This window comes from Struthio camelus, chromosome 24 (genome assembly GCF_040807025.1).
Source record: "Struthio camelus isolate bStrCam1 chromosome 24, bStrCam1.hap1, whole genome shotgun sequence".
NCBI classification, from domain to species: Eukaryota; Metazoa; Chordata; class Aves; order Struthioniformes; family Struthionidae; genus Struthio; species Struthio camelus.
In genome coordinates, this window is record NC_090965.1 from 8,252,844 (window position 1) to 8,269,527 (window position 16,684).

Here is a 16,684-nt window from a genome sequence, read left to right on the forward strand (position 1 = left end):
CCTCTTCCCTCTGCTGACCCCCTGCAGTCAGACAAGGGACTGCCAGATAAAGGATCTTCTCTGGGCCACTGTTATAATTAAACACCTTGCACGCCTACGGCGGAGTCCCACCTGGAATTTTTCACTCTTTCCTTCCCCCTAAACAGTTTCTTCTCCCTTTTCCTGAGGTTTAACCTGCCTCTTTCACAGCACTTCTGAGCTGACCCCCAGTTTGGGTAGCTGCTGCATGCTAACAGAGGTGCTTGGTTCAGCTCAAGGCAGGCGGCAGCTCCGCTCTCCTACCTGCGGCTGGAAGCTGGGCGCAGCGGTCACGCAACAGGAGCTACCAGCGCTCCTGGGCCCTGACACCGGCTGCATCTGCTGCCTTGGCCAACCTTCGCGGTCTCACCCTTTCTGCTCTCTGGGACAGGAGCGCTGGCTGGCCTCACAGCAGTGAAAGCTGCAGCTTGCAGATGCATCTTTTGCCACGGGTTTACGTGTCAGCGCAGCGAACTTGCAGGCACCTCGGGTTTGCTATTCCAACGATTGCATTTGTCAGTACCCAGAACAGTAACTGCTGTGCCTGCAAGGGGCCGCGTCTGCGGGTCGCCGGAGGAGGCGACGCGAGGCCTCCTCGGGCCGCGGAGGCGTCTGGTGGCTGGGGCCAGGCTCCTGCGACCACCGCGGCACGGACGCAGCTTCGCCCTCTTCCCTCTCCCACCACCGTAGCCCTTCCCGCCCGTGCCCCATCTCGCCCTTTCCCTTGCTCTCTCCATTTATCTCCTCGTAGGGCCGCCCCGCCGTCGGCCTGGCGAGCCCCGAGCCTCACCGAGCTGTTCTGGCACTGGACGCTGGAGCTGTTGAAGCGCAGGGCGGGCACGCGATGGATCACCCCCTGGATGCTGAGGACACACTCGTACCCGCGCTGGCCCGACTGCGGCTGCGGGAGGTTTCGGGCCTTCAGCGTGATGGGTTTCACCTCTCCCACCGGGATCAGGATCTCCTCTGTGGGTAAGAGCTGCGGGCAGTCCTGGGGCACATACAAGAGAGCAGAGGTTACAGCGTTGCTCAGTCAACAGGTCTGGCCACCTCGCAGCCCCGCGGCACTCGGGACAGCCACCCAAAGCCCCAAGAAGCGGGACCAGCACAGTCCCTCCGCATCCCTCGGTCTGCCACAAACCGGCAGGTCAAGTGCAGAAATAAAGAGCCCCTCGTTACAATTTCCCCGCTCGGGGAGCGGTGCCGATTTTGTCACAGCAGTGACACAAGAAGGAGCGCTGCCATCCAGGGAACGAAGCCAAGGCAGCCTCCTTCCTCCGAGCTTGCTGCGGGCGATGGGTTTTTATCTCCGGAGCCACGAGGCCTCCCACCCCCCGGCTCCTGCTGCCCCTCCGGAAGCGAGGGGCGGCACGTTTGCACCTGCCGGCTCCCCGGTGCCGCCGCAGCCCCGCGTCTCTAGCGGGTGGACCGGCTGCTCCTAGCCACGTGCTCCACACTCCTTCTGGGTTTTTTTAATCTCATGTCATTACTTACACCACGTGAACGCGTGTCGCTTCAAAAGGAGGCTGATCTGCATGGGAAGCGCTTGCCTCTTGCTACCAGGTACTGTTCTGCTCTATCTGAGCAAAATTATGCCAATATGCCATTAGTTTCAGAGGCTGCATTAATTTCTGCTCTATCTGCTCTCACCTCTTACTGTTCTGAAACCTCTGGCCTTCCCGAACCCGCAGCGAGCTCACAGCAGCGCTCCCACGCTGCTATCTGCACTGATATTTTCTTAGCTGCGAGGTGCTGGGGTGGGACACGTGCTTCCTCCAGCTGGGCCTGCCGGGCATCCCGGGCCGAACCACCCGTTTCGTTTCTGTGAAGCGACGCTCATCCCTCCTCTGTGCTGCTGCGAAGTGGAGGACGTCCAAGGACGGGAGGATTTGGTTGCAGCAAGTATCCAGAAAGTACAGGGTTAGGGTTTTCTCAGACAAGGTTAAGCACCTCGATCCTGATTCCCCTGGGCAAAGCTGCTAGTCTGCTAAACCGGCCTTTTCTCTAGGAACCGCAGGAAGCGTTTGGCGTGTGCAATAAACTCAAAGCCTCCTCCAGCAAATGGCATTGGTAAAGGCCCTGCAGCGCTTTCTTGTGTGATGTTCTCAGCAAACAGGAGGCTGTTCTTGATCTGAGGAGGGACCTCTTGCAGAGGAGGGAGACCTAAACCAAACTGAACTGGTTTGCATACGACTCGATCTTAGTACGTATCAGTGGGGCAGGAGACACCGCACAGTGACGGGGAACGCCGCCTGTCCCCTCCTGCGCAGCGTAGCAGAACTACCCGCAGGCGATTGCGGCTCCCGATCTCCTGCGACGGGGTGTTGGCTGCAGACATGGCATCGCGCTGGCCAAGGACAGAGGCTAGCCCAGAAGGTGCCACACCTCCGCGCAGATGAACGCTGATGCCCCTTGAATCTGAGACACTAATTCTCTGCCTTCTTCACAACGCACCCTTTGGGCTGCGCAAACATAAGCCTCTAACTCTTCTGGAAATAGTCCCTGTGGGCACCTTATAGGCTTTTTTGCAAAGGCGACTGTCAGCATGCAGAGGCCTTCCTGGTTTATCTGGAACCCCAGAAGCTGCTGGGCAGGAGGGAAGGGGGTTTTCCAGGGAAGCTCAGTGATCCAAGCAAACGGGCAGCGGCAGCAGCCCTTGCTTCAGATCAAAGTCTTTGTCCACCTAGGGGATGGAAGCTGGGGCTGCTCCAGGAATACATTTTTCTGAGTCAAATGCAAATTTGGAAGCATGCTACAGCTACAGCCTTAAAGTGCCATCATCCTGCCAGGCCACAGCTAACGCTGTGAGGGGGGACACCAGAAAAAGACAACCAGGAGAGGCGAGAGGCTGTTTGGCTGGAGGAGGAGGGACTGAAACAAAACAGCACAAAGAAATGTCACTTCAGGCCCTTCCTGCTCCAGTCTGGAGAAACAGGCATGGAAAGGACAAGGAAAGAGAGGCTGAGGGGCTCTCCGTGCCCCGGCTCCTTCAGAACCAACACACCACAGCAAGTTCTGGGGAAGAGCTGAAGCCTCTTGGACGAAAGAGGAGGTTAACCAGGTCCTCTTCCCGCAACACGAGACACCAGGTTTGCTAACAGCAGCCAGCAGAGCTGGAGCTGAACCCTCCCGCGGTGCGAGTCCAGCCCGACGGGAGCTTCAGGACCCCCTGGGGGGCTGACAGGGACTTTCTGAATCACGGAGGCTCCCAAAACTGACCCAAGCGCAGGTGAACAGCTGGCATTTAGTAACGGGTGATGCTTAGTCCTTGATGGCAATTTCGTACACAAATTAAGGAGTTCTCAGCCAGAGCTGGTAAAGATTTGCAGTTATTCAATCCCTGAAAACTGCCCGATTTTTGAGCGTACAAAATACCATGAAACTGGAAGTCGTCTATTACATTTCCCAGTGAAAACAATATGAAAACATTTCAAACGTCTATGTGACTGCAGTAAAGGAGAAAAGAGCAAAACGCTGCTGCCTCCCAGACTATGTGTTCTAAAAACATGGCAGTAGGTGGTCTTGGGCTCTTAAAACACTAAGCACAGCACTTTAAACATTAAGTACAGACGACTGCTGTGCTTTTGGTTCCACTTCTGCCACTGTCTGGCCAAAATAATGCAATTGTTAATTAACGACAAGAATTTATACTGCAGTAGGCTCAGGACTTCGCCATGCAAGATGTCATATCCCAAATGAAATGAAACCGTCCCTGCAAACAGCACTCTACAGAGGAGCAGATCACCAGTTAGTTCCACATGAGCCACCAGAAAAAACTGGATGTCCAAATGATAATCTAAGTCTAAAAAGACCCAACCATATGTGATAGTTACATGGCATGCCTCCCATAGGATCTCACCGCCCTGAACGCTCCCTTCACACCCTCCTGGGAGCGGGTTTTCCTCACTTTAGACGCCAGGAACTGCAGAGAGGAAGGTCCTGACTGTCAAAAGTATTTAAATTCTGTTGAGCTCTAACTCCCTTTGATCTAACGGAAACAGGAACCTAAATACCTGTAAGTATCTGGTACTAAATGATTAATCCCAAGTTCAAGTAGAAGCTTGTAGGAAAAAAATCAGGGCAACGTCTCCCTTTCCTCTGCCAAACGCCATCCCGGCACGCCAAGCCCTCCGCCACCCTGCCCAGCAGTTAAACTAAATCACGGGGACGGGAACTCCCGCGAGGAGCGGGCGCGCAGGGAGAAACCCCCGTGTCTCCTGACCGCCCCGCTCGCAGCCGGGCCGGCGGGATGCTGTTTCACTGCAGGCTCAGGCCAGTCGTAAATGAGAAACAGATGCAACCCTCGTTCGCAGGAGCCAGTAGCTTAAACGGCTGCCTCGTAAACCTTTTTAGTGGCGCTTTTCCTTATGTATTTTTCATTTTATTTCTAATAGGGACTTTCACGGATTAACAGCCAGGAGTGATTTTGAACTCCAACAGCAGGGAAGCTGGCTACGCTGGGAAGGGGAGAAAAGCCCTTTCCTCCAGCAGAGCAGGTTTGGGGGCTGGAAGGGAACGTCACCACGAGCCTCACGTGTGAGGCTCCCCGAGAGCCGGGTATCGCGGATTCACATCCCAGCTCGGTCTTTATCCTACTCCCAGCCCACTACTAAGATACATGGCATATTCCCTCCCCAAATCCCTGCTGTCTTTGCACACACTCTTCTTCCTCCTTGCTATATCTTGGCACACCTGCACCATCTCACGCTCAAGATCTTACTGCATTTGAAGTTTTTGCATTTAACCGCAAAGCGGTATAGAGGACCAACAGGAGGCGAATGGGTCCCTGGAGGGTCCCAGCTCTTCGAGAAGCCTATGTTCGGGAGGAAAGCTGTCCTGGAATTGTAAAACCTTTTTATCACATTGTGATAAAAAATAAAAATCTCTAACCATATCACCAGTGGGAGAATCTCAGTGCACAGTCCTGAGAAAAATGAATATGTTATGGACCATTATCCTTTCTGGCCACTGCCATTCGTGAGGCGACTGTTAAGAAATGCTTTTTCCTACAGCGACATAGGAGGGGACTTACATTTTCAAACCTGCTCTGTAGTGCCGGAAACGCAGGTAGGAAAAACTGTTCTACTGTCGTTAGAGATGAGCAGGACACAATAGATTTTTTTTTTTTCCTTTTCTTCGAGCAGGGGTTTCACTAGGAGAAAAATGGCACATTGGGGCTCTGGTGAAAAGAAAGCCAGTCTGACTGAGTGTCCTCCACGCTGGGGAAAAGCCAAGAATTGCAGCCCCTCCGTGCTGCCTGACAGCTACAGCGATCACGTTAATAAGGGACATACGTTTAGGAAGGGAGGGATACGCAGGAAGATGCCACGTTACCCAAAGCACAAGGCACTCGCGGGGAGCCGCATCGCTGCTGGCGGTTGCTAGTGAATTTATCAGACGAGCGAACGAAGCTCCAAAAACCTGCAGGGGCTGGCGGAGGGTGCCGGGCTTGCTCAGCCGCCGCGGCCCCGCCGACAGCGCCGCTGGGGGCCCTCGCGCCCCTGTTTGTGCCGCTTCCAATCCAAGCTCAGCGTTCAGCTTTCAGGTCTCTCTCCTTTTTTTTTTTAAAAAAAAAAATTGCCGCCGCGGTGGTGTACAGCCATAGTCAGGCGCGCCCAGCCTGCGCCCAGCACCGAGAGGGTCTGCGGAAACCTGCACGGCGCGTTTGTGCGCGGTACGCGTCTTCGTCCGCTCGCTACCTCCTCTGCACGCTGCCTGCTCTAAAAGAGGTGCTAACAAAACATTTTCTTAGGGGCAACATCGGCAACCTTATCAACGCCTCTCCCCGTGCTTGTTCCCTTTACAGAAGGTGCACGATAAAGGGGAAAGGGGCTGGCACCGCACCCCTGCCCGCGGGCCAGGGCCCTTCGGCGAGCAACCAAGGCCACCGGCCCCCGGCTGGCGCGGCACAGCTCCGCGCGCCTGGTTCTGCTTTTCACCGTTGCTACCGCCAGGAAGATCTGAGTGGCCAGAAAATACAGAATAAAAGAGAGAATTGCAGGCAGTGGAATATGCAATTTGTTCTCTAATCAGTTTAATTTGTTTTTTAATTCACGAGAAGTAAATCCTGCAGTGAGTTAGAAAGGCCGTTATTACCTCCTCTGGCTAAACAAACACGCTCAATTCTCTCATTATCTTTCTTGACTTCTGTAAACCAGAACAAACACAAATCAGGAGATCTGCTGGAGAAAGACAAGACTCCAACACATGAGTGGTACAGACTTTTAAAAATATGCTATGAATGAAATATCACCACACATCATTTACAAAGGTATCTTACGCTCCTCCAGCGCCTTTCAGCCTCAGAGGTTCTGAGGTCTACGAACATCTCCAACACCAGAGATCTGCATCTACCTCTGGAGCAGAGCAGAGCACCCAGGGTTATTATTTGGGCTAGACAGAACAGTTTCAGTAGGTCAAATCTTCTACCTCTTATTTGGGAAAAAAACCCCTAGAAATGGGGGGGTATTTCTTTTGAGCGTGCCATTTAGCCCAAATGGAAGCAAATACAAGATTTTTGTACTTGTCATCTTAAAAAAACACCTCTACAAACGTTACCTAATTACACACATTTTAAAGTTAGAGACATAAATGAACTTGGCACATGAATATAAACCCTTGGCTCTTAGTTGTATTCCCAGTGATATAAATTATAGTCTCCATTACTCATGGAAACACATTACTCTTCATTTATGCTACTGGAAAGGAGAGCAGATCTTGCCCCTTAGCAACCACACATATAAAGAAGAAAGTCCACTGAAACTAGACTTTTCTCACCAGAAAATTCATGTCAAACGACCTTTTGTCCTATGTTTCGTGCGGTATGAATGGGCTGTAACCCGCCTCTTGGTCTGTATTTTATAAAGCACCATGGTATTTACAGCCATGTAAATACAGACACAAAAGTCCAGAGCAGCTTCTCTCTCCCCCATCAATAACCCCTCGTGGACCAGACGTGACGATAAGGGCGAGCTCTGGCAAAACCTCTGCTCACCTGAGCAGGGACAGGTGACGGGGGGACTCGGAACAGAGCTGAAATCTGGCTCTGTGCAAAACTTTAAGCATCTGAAACACTCCATCCCCCGATTCAGCATCTCACACGTGGAAATTACATTATCTGTACGCAGTGGACATCAAAGAGGGAATGGATCCCACATTCTGGGAAACTAATAGGATTTATTTGGCTCTAGCTCTCCATTGGGAAGGGGTGTAAGAATATATCTGTGTTTCTACACTCCTCTTCATCTGCATGTTTTATACATTTACAGAGACATATTTTGTAGCCCTAAGCCTTACACACACACAAACGCAACCCCCTCACACACATTAAAATGATATTATAGGCCTGATCTGAGGCAGCAGAGGTCTCAAGGCGCCATCTGCTCCACCTTGGGACTGAAGCTCTGTAAAGTGAGACGATCAGTGCTAAACATCCACGAGACCTCTTCCTGCAGAGACCTCGCTTTTGGGGCTGCGAGTCAGCCCCAGGCCTCTGTCCTCTCATCGCTCCTTAGGTAGCAATGTCTAACCATGCGCCTTCTGCAGATAATGAAGCCTCGGGCTAAGAAAAGGCTGAGAAAACAGAGCGCTTATGTTATTAACGCTTAGAGAACCGGTCACCTGGAAACAAAGGCCTCAAAGGAGTCTGGTTTTACACCATGTCAGGAACTTCCCACCAGCTGGAAGACATCACAAACGGTCAACGCTATCCTGGAAGACAGCTCTGCTTTAAAGGCATCGAAGGGTTCTGTTCCTATTCACCAATGACTCCAAACTGGACGTGCCTTGTTTACAAACAATATACTTTAACTTTTAAAAAGGCAAAAGCGTGATATAAAACACAGATCTGACTGGCAAGGTGTGTCCTTTTCAAAGCAGCATAAATGCCCGTGACTATCGCTTCCCAGTACCGGTGGACTTTACCCCCAGAGGCAATGCATCAACCTACCCCCAGACTCAGCCCTCCGAGTCCCCTGCACCTACTGCTGAACTCGGGCACTGCAGCTTAGGAACCAACTCCTCCCAACAGGGCACAGAGACAGAAAAAGCGTGTTCTCTCACTTGTATTTTCATGGAAAGCAAGAAAAAAAAAAGCAGCATTTAGTTTAGTCAATACATTCGGAAAACGGCAAGGAGCAAGCATACAGATCGCGGAAAGGGGCTTGCTTTCCACCATCACCTTGAGGCATGGCTCAGGCTTTGAGCTCCTTTCGCTAAGGCAAACACATGATTGCTAGCAGCATAAAAGGGAGTAAGTTATACATTTGAATCCTGTTGGGACACAAGTTATGATGAGCCAGAAACAAAAGTGCATATTCAGGGTATTTTCTAGTAAATATAGTCACAAGAAAATTTCCAACTCCATGTGAACACGCGTGCAAATCTTATGTGAGAACATGCACGTGGGACTGAAAGTCGGCCAACATGTATCTGTGTGCTGCTCTCTCTGAATCCTCCTTGACGGAGGCAATTCTGGCTGAAGTGCTCTTATTAATGTTTTGATTCCCAACACAATAGACTTTCTGCTATTCAGGGAATGATGCTGATAAGCAAAAACATTTTGCCAATATATCAGGCCATGACACAATGAGAACATTGCGATCTGAATTGTTTTAAGTGAGGAAACTTTTATGAGGCATTTATTTGATGTTTTAGCAGGAGCGAAATACCCATAATAAAGGCATTAGAACTGCATTGTGTACACAAGTGGCAACTAATTTACTTTAAGTAAGCAAACAAATTAGGGCTGGGTTTACATGGGTGTTCAGAGGTGCAGAGAAGTCAAGATGAACAAGAAACTATCTGTAATGTTATCATTAGCCCTTATCAAAAGTAATCACCAGAAAGGCATTAGACAACACATAATATCCGCTGGTAAGAAACAAACTAATGGAAGCTCTACAAGATGAGGACGACAGAGGAAGGAGGAGTACTTCGGAGAAATAAGAGTCTCGTGGCTCTGCAGATCACAGCGGGAACTGGCAGACAGACACCAACTCTTCCATTCACTCTGTGTGATCTCAGGTAACGATCTCCTGTGCTCACCCAAGAGTAAAATGAAGATAATGGAATTGTCCTACTTTATCAGGGAGTTGTCAAGCTTTAAAAAACATTTTTGATATCATAGGGTTGAAGAGCTACAGAAATGAGGACTCTAATTGTAAAGCCTGGGAAGACAGATAATGCTTTGAGCGCGAAGGGAAAAAAAACCCCACACCACTAGAGAGAAGGAAGAGCAAAGGTCCTGCTATCTTAAAAGGAAGTCCCCTACACATCTGTAGCAAGGTTTAGGTGGTTTTGAACTGAACTGAGAAAACTTTTGGCTTTCCCCAGGGCAGGTGCTTCTCCCTGGGCATCCGCACCTTTGCTGAGCGATGCAGTGCATTGAGGTTGCTGCAGAAGCGCCTCCTCCTCTCAGCATTTTTGAAACTGAGCCTTACGCCTTTTATAGGCTCTTAACAGAGATGGCTCCTGGTCCACAGCATTGGAACCTGAATCAATTCTCTTTTTCAACGTTTGGGGCTGTTCACATTTGTGATTCCCTTCCTAATCTGTTTACAGCCAGGCTACAGTCACAAATTTCAGACCTGCTGGGACTCCTGGTGTCATATTCAGTGGGTTGTGTTGGCAAGAGCTCTGCACCTGACTGGCTGCTTGCTGCTGGGAAAAATCACTGCATGCCTTGTTCAGTAACTTCAGAGTTACTGAAACGCGCTGGTCTTTGAGAAGTCTTTGCGATCCTTGAAGGGAAGTACTACAGAAATCATAGTTATACTGAATTTAAGCATACCCACTTATAAGAGGTGGGATCAGCTTCGGTGTTCAGGTTGAGACATATTGCTTTTGCTAGACTGACACTTTCTTGCTATGCTCCGTAAAAGCTGCTTTCTGCACTTTTAGATGGCAGCCAAGAGAGAAGTACAGGAATACACCTCCACCCTTCGGAAAGTCAAAAAGCCTTATATTAGCATTAGTCATGCTACTTGTGCCACAGGAAAAGCAAACCAGAAAGAGCTCAGAAGTACTCAAAACAGTCCCAGTACCTCAGAGATGTTGATCCGTCCTTCCTGAAAGGAACACGTGGTGGGATCGTGGGTGCAGAGGTTCCGGTACTTGCACCAGTGGCAGCGGAAGGCGCTGTTCACACAGGACAGGCACCTGCGAGTGGAAGAAGGACGAGTTTCAGAGCTGGCTCTCAGGGTGCAGAGCCCATACAGTCATAGATGGGCTCAGGTTCATTCATGGGATAACAACTTCTTCGGAGAAAACTAACACAAAATTACATAGTCTGACCTACAGCTAGAACCACCTCAGTTATTTGTTCAAACTCTGCTTCTATTTGAACTATATAAACGGCTACTCGCCTAGAAAGGGATGTTTTGATACAACAAAAGGAACAAACATGGTGCAATCTTAGGTTTGGGAAACTACTCAAAATATAGTCTTTACACCACCTGTGAATTCATTCACTAATACATTACAAGCTTGGATTTATGACAAGTGATTACACTGCGGTACAACAAAACACAGCATTGTACAGTCTCTGGACTTAAGTTTCAGTCCAAGGAGAATCTGGAAAACAAGGGAAGCTTGGCAAAACTGGATGAGTGGTTTTTTTTTTTTATTTTTTTTATTTTTCACAAGTTAGGAATGCTTAAAGTCAACGGTAACACTCCTGCTTGGCCCTGGAGGGCACAGTGTCCAGCAAGCACTTGTGATTTATATTGGAAGAAATTAACTGTTTAGGAAACCTTTTGGAAAGACTAGAGATCCCTTTCAGACATGGGTGTGCCCAGGTGCCAAGGATTTGGCTGGATATTTTTCATCCCACGCTTTCCAATTGGCTGCCAATTAGACAAAAGGTTCATGACAGCCGTTAGTATCTGCAGGAGGAACCTGCTCCACCTCCGAGGCTGGTCCTCGATGTTACATGACAGCGTTTTGCTGACTGTCTGTTGGCATAAGCCATCCCCACTGGATTTGATTCAGCCCAGGTAGCAGACAGGCAAGAGAGGGAACAGCGCAGGGGGCCCTGCAGCCACCCCACCGGATTGACACCTCAGCATATTGGCACAACGCGGGGAACGTGGCAGCAGAAATCTAGAGGGTGAGGCAGAACGAGAGCAGCAAGAGCCTGAGCGCTCTGCTCCGTCAGCGACGCTCAGAGTCCAGGTGCTGGCTGTCAGCTCCGTGCAGCTTTCCCACAAGAACATCAGTTCTAGTTGGTTTTGGCATTTTATTTAAGCTGTACTAGATCCCAAAGGGAAAGATTTGAAAAACATCTGACTTACAAGCTAATCTGCTCCTCTGCATGGAACAATTTTTTTTCCTCTCTAAAAAACCAGCAGTAGGGGCAATCTGGATAAAAACAATCTTCACCGAAAATCAGCCATCTACATAAACCCAACGTCACTGCGGCTCAAGCAATTCAATTTGTACAGAGGGTACAAATGCCACTTGCAGTGGCAAAAGCCAGAGCAGGAAGGTTGATGGAAAGCTGTAGGAGTTATTCTTGGACTTCCACCTCTTCCTGGGGAGGACACGGAGAATGGACACAGCACAGCCACCCGGATCCTCAGGCTGTGAAGCGCGTTCTGGGCAAACGTTGCTGCCGAGGGAGGAAAGCAGGATGTCACCGCACTGCCTCTTTAACCCTCCTTGCATTGCGTTGAACCAGCTGGGCAGAGGTGCCACCGCCTGGTATTTCTTCTTTCAAGCTGCTGCCACTTGAATGCATAATTAATAACTTAATTGTATTTTCCTTCTGATGCATTCATAGTGACCCTAATAGCCAAGGACGCTTATTCTAATCATGCAAATGCAAATCTGGGGAGAAATATCAAGTGCTGCAAGCTTATTTAATTACTCATTTATTTGACCCATTTCTGTCTCCATTTCTGTTTGTAGCACTTCTCCTACCCTCCCTCACCTGACCCGGACCTGGCCTTTAGCTTTCCCAGCTGGTGCTGATGGAGCTCTCAGCTGCTCTTAGCACTGCTGGGATTGAGGAAGGACGACCTCTGTGATTATCCAGGCCAACAGTTTGATTTGGCACCTCTCCCTGTCCTGTGGTTTTCTGGCTGCTGCTTTCAGCTCTGCTCGGCCCCAGCTGAGCAGGGCGAGGGCTCCCTGCAGGATCCTGAGCTCTCACAGACTCGCAGAGGGTCACCACCTTTGCTCTTTCATCCTGACTCTGCTTTCTTAGGGACCACTTGTCTCTCCCTCACTTCTCAATGAAGGTGCATCTCTCCACCTTATCCATTCCGTATCCTGTTAAAATGGACTTAAAACTGCAACCGCTACCCAGTTCCCTAAGCCCTCCTGGAACCCCTGGGGACAGAGGAATTCACGTAACTGAGAGCTGAGCCATCTCAGCTTGTGCACTCACATTTAGATCAGCGTATGAGGTTTAACGGAATCCATCTGCAAAAACAACCTGTTCTTGTCAATGCCAGCCACAAACATCTTCCGCCCTTCTTAGCCCAAAGCAAACTCCCAAAGGGTACGTGCTTCGTACACAGCACAAAATCATTTCTTTTGCTACCATGCAGCCAGAAACGGCTCAGCTGCTCCCCTGCTCTGTCTTTAAATACCCTAGCAGTCTCAGACATCAATAGGCCTATCTTCTACAGTGGCTGAAACCTGTCTTCCTTTCTCTCTTTTGTGTGTGATTCATTCCCGCTAGACTGGCTCACGCCCTCGTTGAACTTACTGATAACGAGCCCAGGACGACGTTAAGCGCTACAGAATTTACAACGGTGCTAGCACTGTGTCTCCAAACACTGGCTGTTAGAAAGGCACGGTCAGGTGAAGCCACACGACTGGACAGAAGAGATGTATTGCCACTCCTGCTTCAAACCTCCACTCCTAAGGGAAAGTAAGGGTTCCCTGCAATGTCATCCCTCAAGCAAACCCAAAGCCAGGAGAATCCAGTGAAACTGCTGAAAGGACTGCACGTGCCGACAGCGGGGGAGAGGCAGAGGCTGATGCTAGAAAGCTTGACTGAGGCACGGTGCAGTAAGGACAGAGTTGTGTACGAGTGTTAACCTGCCGGGAGGCAGGGATCATTTGGGAAACGGACACTGTCTACCACGTGAGATAACGTGCGGGGACTGAAGGAGTCACAGGTCTCCTTTCATCCTGGTACCCCTGCTATGTACTATGGCCCAGAAAAAGAAAAAATGTTTGAATGCATGCCTAGAAAAACTCCCTGCAAGCCAAGCTCATCAGAACACACAACAGCCTTCCAAGTGCATCAGGGAAGGCCCCACAGTTTGAGACTCAAACCTAGTTCAGAAAGGTTGGGAACGACCCTGTGTTGGTGCTTCTTGACCCCTAAAATCCAGCTAGAGCAGCAAATCATGCTCCAAAAGCAGAGCTAACAGCTGACCCCTGCAGCAGGAGATGCCATCCAGCCTTGCAGGTCAGGCCTGCCTTTCGTTATCTGACTTCTGGCAAGTCCTGCCTGCATTTCACTTTGGCGTTTGAGGCTTGCTTTGTTTCCAGAGAGAAATCTATAAACACTTCAGATCTGTAAGCACGTTTTTAAGGCCAGCCAGCTGCGTGCTGCCTTCCAGGGCCAAGAGTGGAAGACGTGGCCATGGGGGATATGTTTGTACAACGCTCAGCAGCGCGGAGGCCTTGCACTGCCTGCCCTCTCCAGGGCAGCTCACAGCGCCCACGGTCACGCGCTCAGGCTGACACTTGTGCAGCTGCAATGGCCTCCGGGGGGGGGGGGGGGGGGCCTCTCTACCTGGATCAGGGGGAGGCAGGCAGCCTCTCTGCTAGGAGCGCTTTTGCTCACTCCTTCTAGAGCACATCAGCTGTGCTCAAACCCTCTCCAGCTGTGCTGGAGACTTCCCTGCTGCTGCCCTCCTGAGGTTGCCTCCTGCTACAGTGCCCCCCTTGATCTTGTGGAGGATGCAGGCAGGACCCAGCACTACGTACCCCCGGCTGGGTGCGGAGGAGAAAGCGCCCATCTCCTCCCTCCGGGGAAGCTCACGGCCTGCTTTCCTGGAGGCTCAGAGACACTTTGCTCTTCCTTTGCCAGCTGCCTGGGAAGATCTAGCTGAGTTCACAGTTGCAGGATCATGCAGCTTGGGGGCACCAGCAGGTTAAGGTTTTTTCAGGCTCACTCTGTCTCTCAAGGCAGAGAAACCTACACACAGATTCAGGAAGGTTCACACAAGCAGGGGCCCGCAGGCTCCCCTTTGATTGCTAGCTCAGGGCACCTCTCTCCCGGCGCCGAGCCTGACAGCATGATAAACTCCTCCTGTTGGGCCCAGAGTCCAGCACTCATTTCAGAGCCCTTTCTCTTTTTCAGTCTGGTGCTTCCCTCCACACATTCCTCCCTCGTGCATCTCAGGGGCACAAAAATGGCTTTGGGGCTTTACATGGACTATTTCAGAGTGGCATGGATTTGCTAGGTAGCCTGGAGAAAAGGTGGCTTCCGGGAAAAACAGTTGACTATACCGTTCAAAAAGCAAGTGGAAAAAAAAAGAACTCTCCTCCCCCTGCTTAGGCCAGCGGGGAGAAGGGAGCGAGTACTTACAGCTGGTGGGCGCTGCAGTTGTAGAACTTGAACTCCGTGCTGACAAACGTCTGCCCGGTCTCCCTAGATTTCAGCTGCAACACGACGCCAAACCAGTCTAGAGAGCAAAAAAGAGCCAGACAGTCACTCTAGCAACAACGGAGGAAGCAACAGAAGACGTGGGGGCATCCTCTCCAGGCCTGTCTGACAGTTTCCTGAGCCATCTGTTTTGGGGCAGAAGGTGGAAAGCAGGTTGCTTTTTCCTTCCTGCTCTCGAAGGAAGAGCCAGGCTGCCCCCTCCGCTGTGCGTCTGCAGCGGTTCCCGAAGTTCAGACCTGAGCAGCCCGTGCAGACGCTCGCACCCGGCAGTCGCCTGCCCCCGGCTGCCTCTCCCAAGCACCCCCCGGGGAGCTGAGCTAGCTGTCTCCAGCAATCCCCCTAAACCAAATCAGATTTGATGGCAAAATACATTGGAGATGCAGGGTCTGAACACTGCCTTAGGTCACATTCGAAATGAGTTTGGGATCTCATCCCATTCCTTAAGCAACTTCTGTCCTCAGCACAAAAACATACAATTAGTATGTCAGTCTACCTTGAAAACCAGTCCAAGACTAGAACAGGAGACAATTTTGGAAACAAGGGCATTAATGGAGCTTTTTAGCAGACTTGGCACCGGATTAATTAAGGGCAGACTGCTCTCCCAGAGCTGCTGTGGGGTAAGTCTGCACTGGCCCTGCTACCCCTGTGGCTCTCAGCCCTCCCGTTCCCCGTACTCAGGCTCCACACAACGTTTTAGAAACGCAAAGATATCAGGAGGGAAGCGCAGTTGACACCTGGAAGGACGCCAAGGAGAAAACGAGTTTTCAGCAAGTAGCATTTTGGATACAGGAAGAGAATCTATGACAGCAGTGACATTAATGAAGAAACAACCCAAAGAGCAGGACCAAAAAATAGAAACTGTACCACCTACTCGTGGGTGCTGAGTCAGCCTAGCGTAGCGGCTCCTACTTTCCAGAGCCACCCAGCGCAGCACAGCTGCGAGCCGCCGCCTGGCTCCGCAGCGGCCACGGGGCAGGCAGAGGGCTCCTGCAGCCCCAGACGCTGCCCCAACCTCTGCGGCAGCGGACACTGGGGAAGGTGGAAGAACAGGCCGAGCCCGTGGTGCTACAGCTCCCAGACCACCTTACCTTGTGTGGGATGGATTTTTTAAGCAAGAGGCACATTCACCTCCGTGCGTTCAGTGGCCTTGGACAGAATCATGAGTTTCTCCAGCAGCAGCCCCAGAGGGCTCTGCTCCGCCTGGCAGATACTTCCAGGCCTGCACCGCGCGCTCTGGTGCTGTAGATGACATATTGCTATCGAGAAGCCAGTCGCTCACCTTGATCCACAGGTATGGCAGGGACATCTTTAGCTGCTGGCGAAACGCACACAACCTGGCTGCCCGCGACCCGACCTTCCACCTCAGTGAGGTTTCCAAACAGGCAGGTGATCCCGGCTGACAGGTCTGGAGCATCGCTCACCAGCAGGCTGAGCTGGAGCACGGGGAAAGGAGAGGCAGGGAGGAAATGAAACGCAGCCAGCAACCTGTCCGCAGGCAGAGCTGCTCAAGTCGCCTTCGCGTTTCCAGCACCAGCTGTTTCCCACTGAACAGCGGCCCCTTAAAGCAGCCGTCCCACGCAGGAGGCGGCCAGCTGCCCCTTCACAGGGAGCAAGGGGGAAACAGAAAGCCAAGGACGCGGCTTCCTTAGCGACACACGAGCGCCTCGCCGAGCCGCTGGGCACTGCGAACCAGGGGACTGGTCGCGGTGAACCTGCGGCGCGCTGGAACCGCTCCTCGTGCGCCGAACGCCCCTTCCCGTCCCGCCAGCAGCACCTACCGGGAGGCTGTGCTCGGACACGGAGATGCTGCTGGGCTGCACGGTGACGCTCATGCACTGGCCGATGCTGGCGGCAAATCGGTTCGGCTCGTCCGCCCGTTCGCAGCTGTCCCTCGGGGAGCACCTGGCGCACACGAACGCGGGCGTCAGCGCGCCCCGAACCCCCGGGGAGCGCCGCCGGCCTGGGCGACGCTCTGCGCCAGGCGCCGACAGGCCCCGACGAGCGTACTGGGATGGGAGGAGAGGAAACCCCAAGCAG

The 16,684-nt window shown here is 51.6% G+C and overlaps 1 protein-coding gene across 2 annotated transcripts in view; it reads right to left on the bottom strand.

Moving 5' to 3' along the window:
- PLXNA2 (plexin A2) overlaps positions 1-16,684 on the bottom strand; it is a 189,990-nt gene that overhangs the window by 50,653 nt on the left and 122,653 nt on the right. For both annotated transcript variants that reach the window (XM_068918140.1, XM_068918141.1), the window contains exons 6-10: positions 16,426-16,549; positions 15,927-16,080; positions 14,570-14,666; positions 10,062-10,176; positions 809-1,009 (exon numbers count right to left, since the gene is read on the bottom strand). In XM_068918140.1, the coding sequence (XP_068774241.1) occupies positions 809-1,009; positions 10,062-10,176; positions 14,570-14,666; positions 15,927-16,080; positions 16,426-16,549 (691 nt within the window). The remainder of the gene's footprint in view (positions 1-808; positions 1,010-10,061; positions 10,177-14,569; positions 14,667-15,926; positions 16,081-16,425; positions 16,550-16,684) is intronic.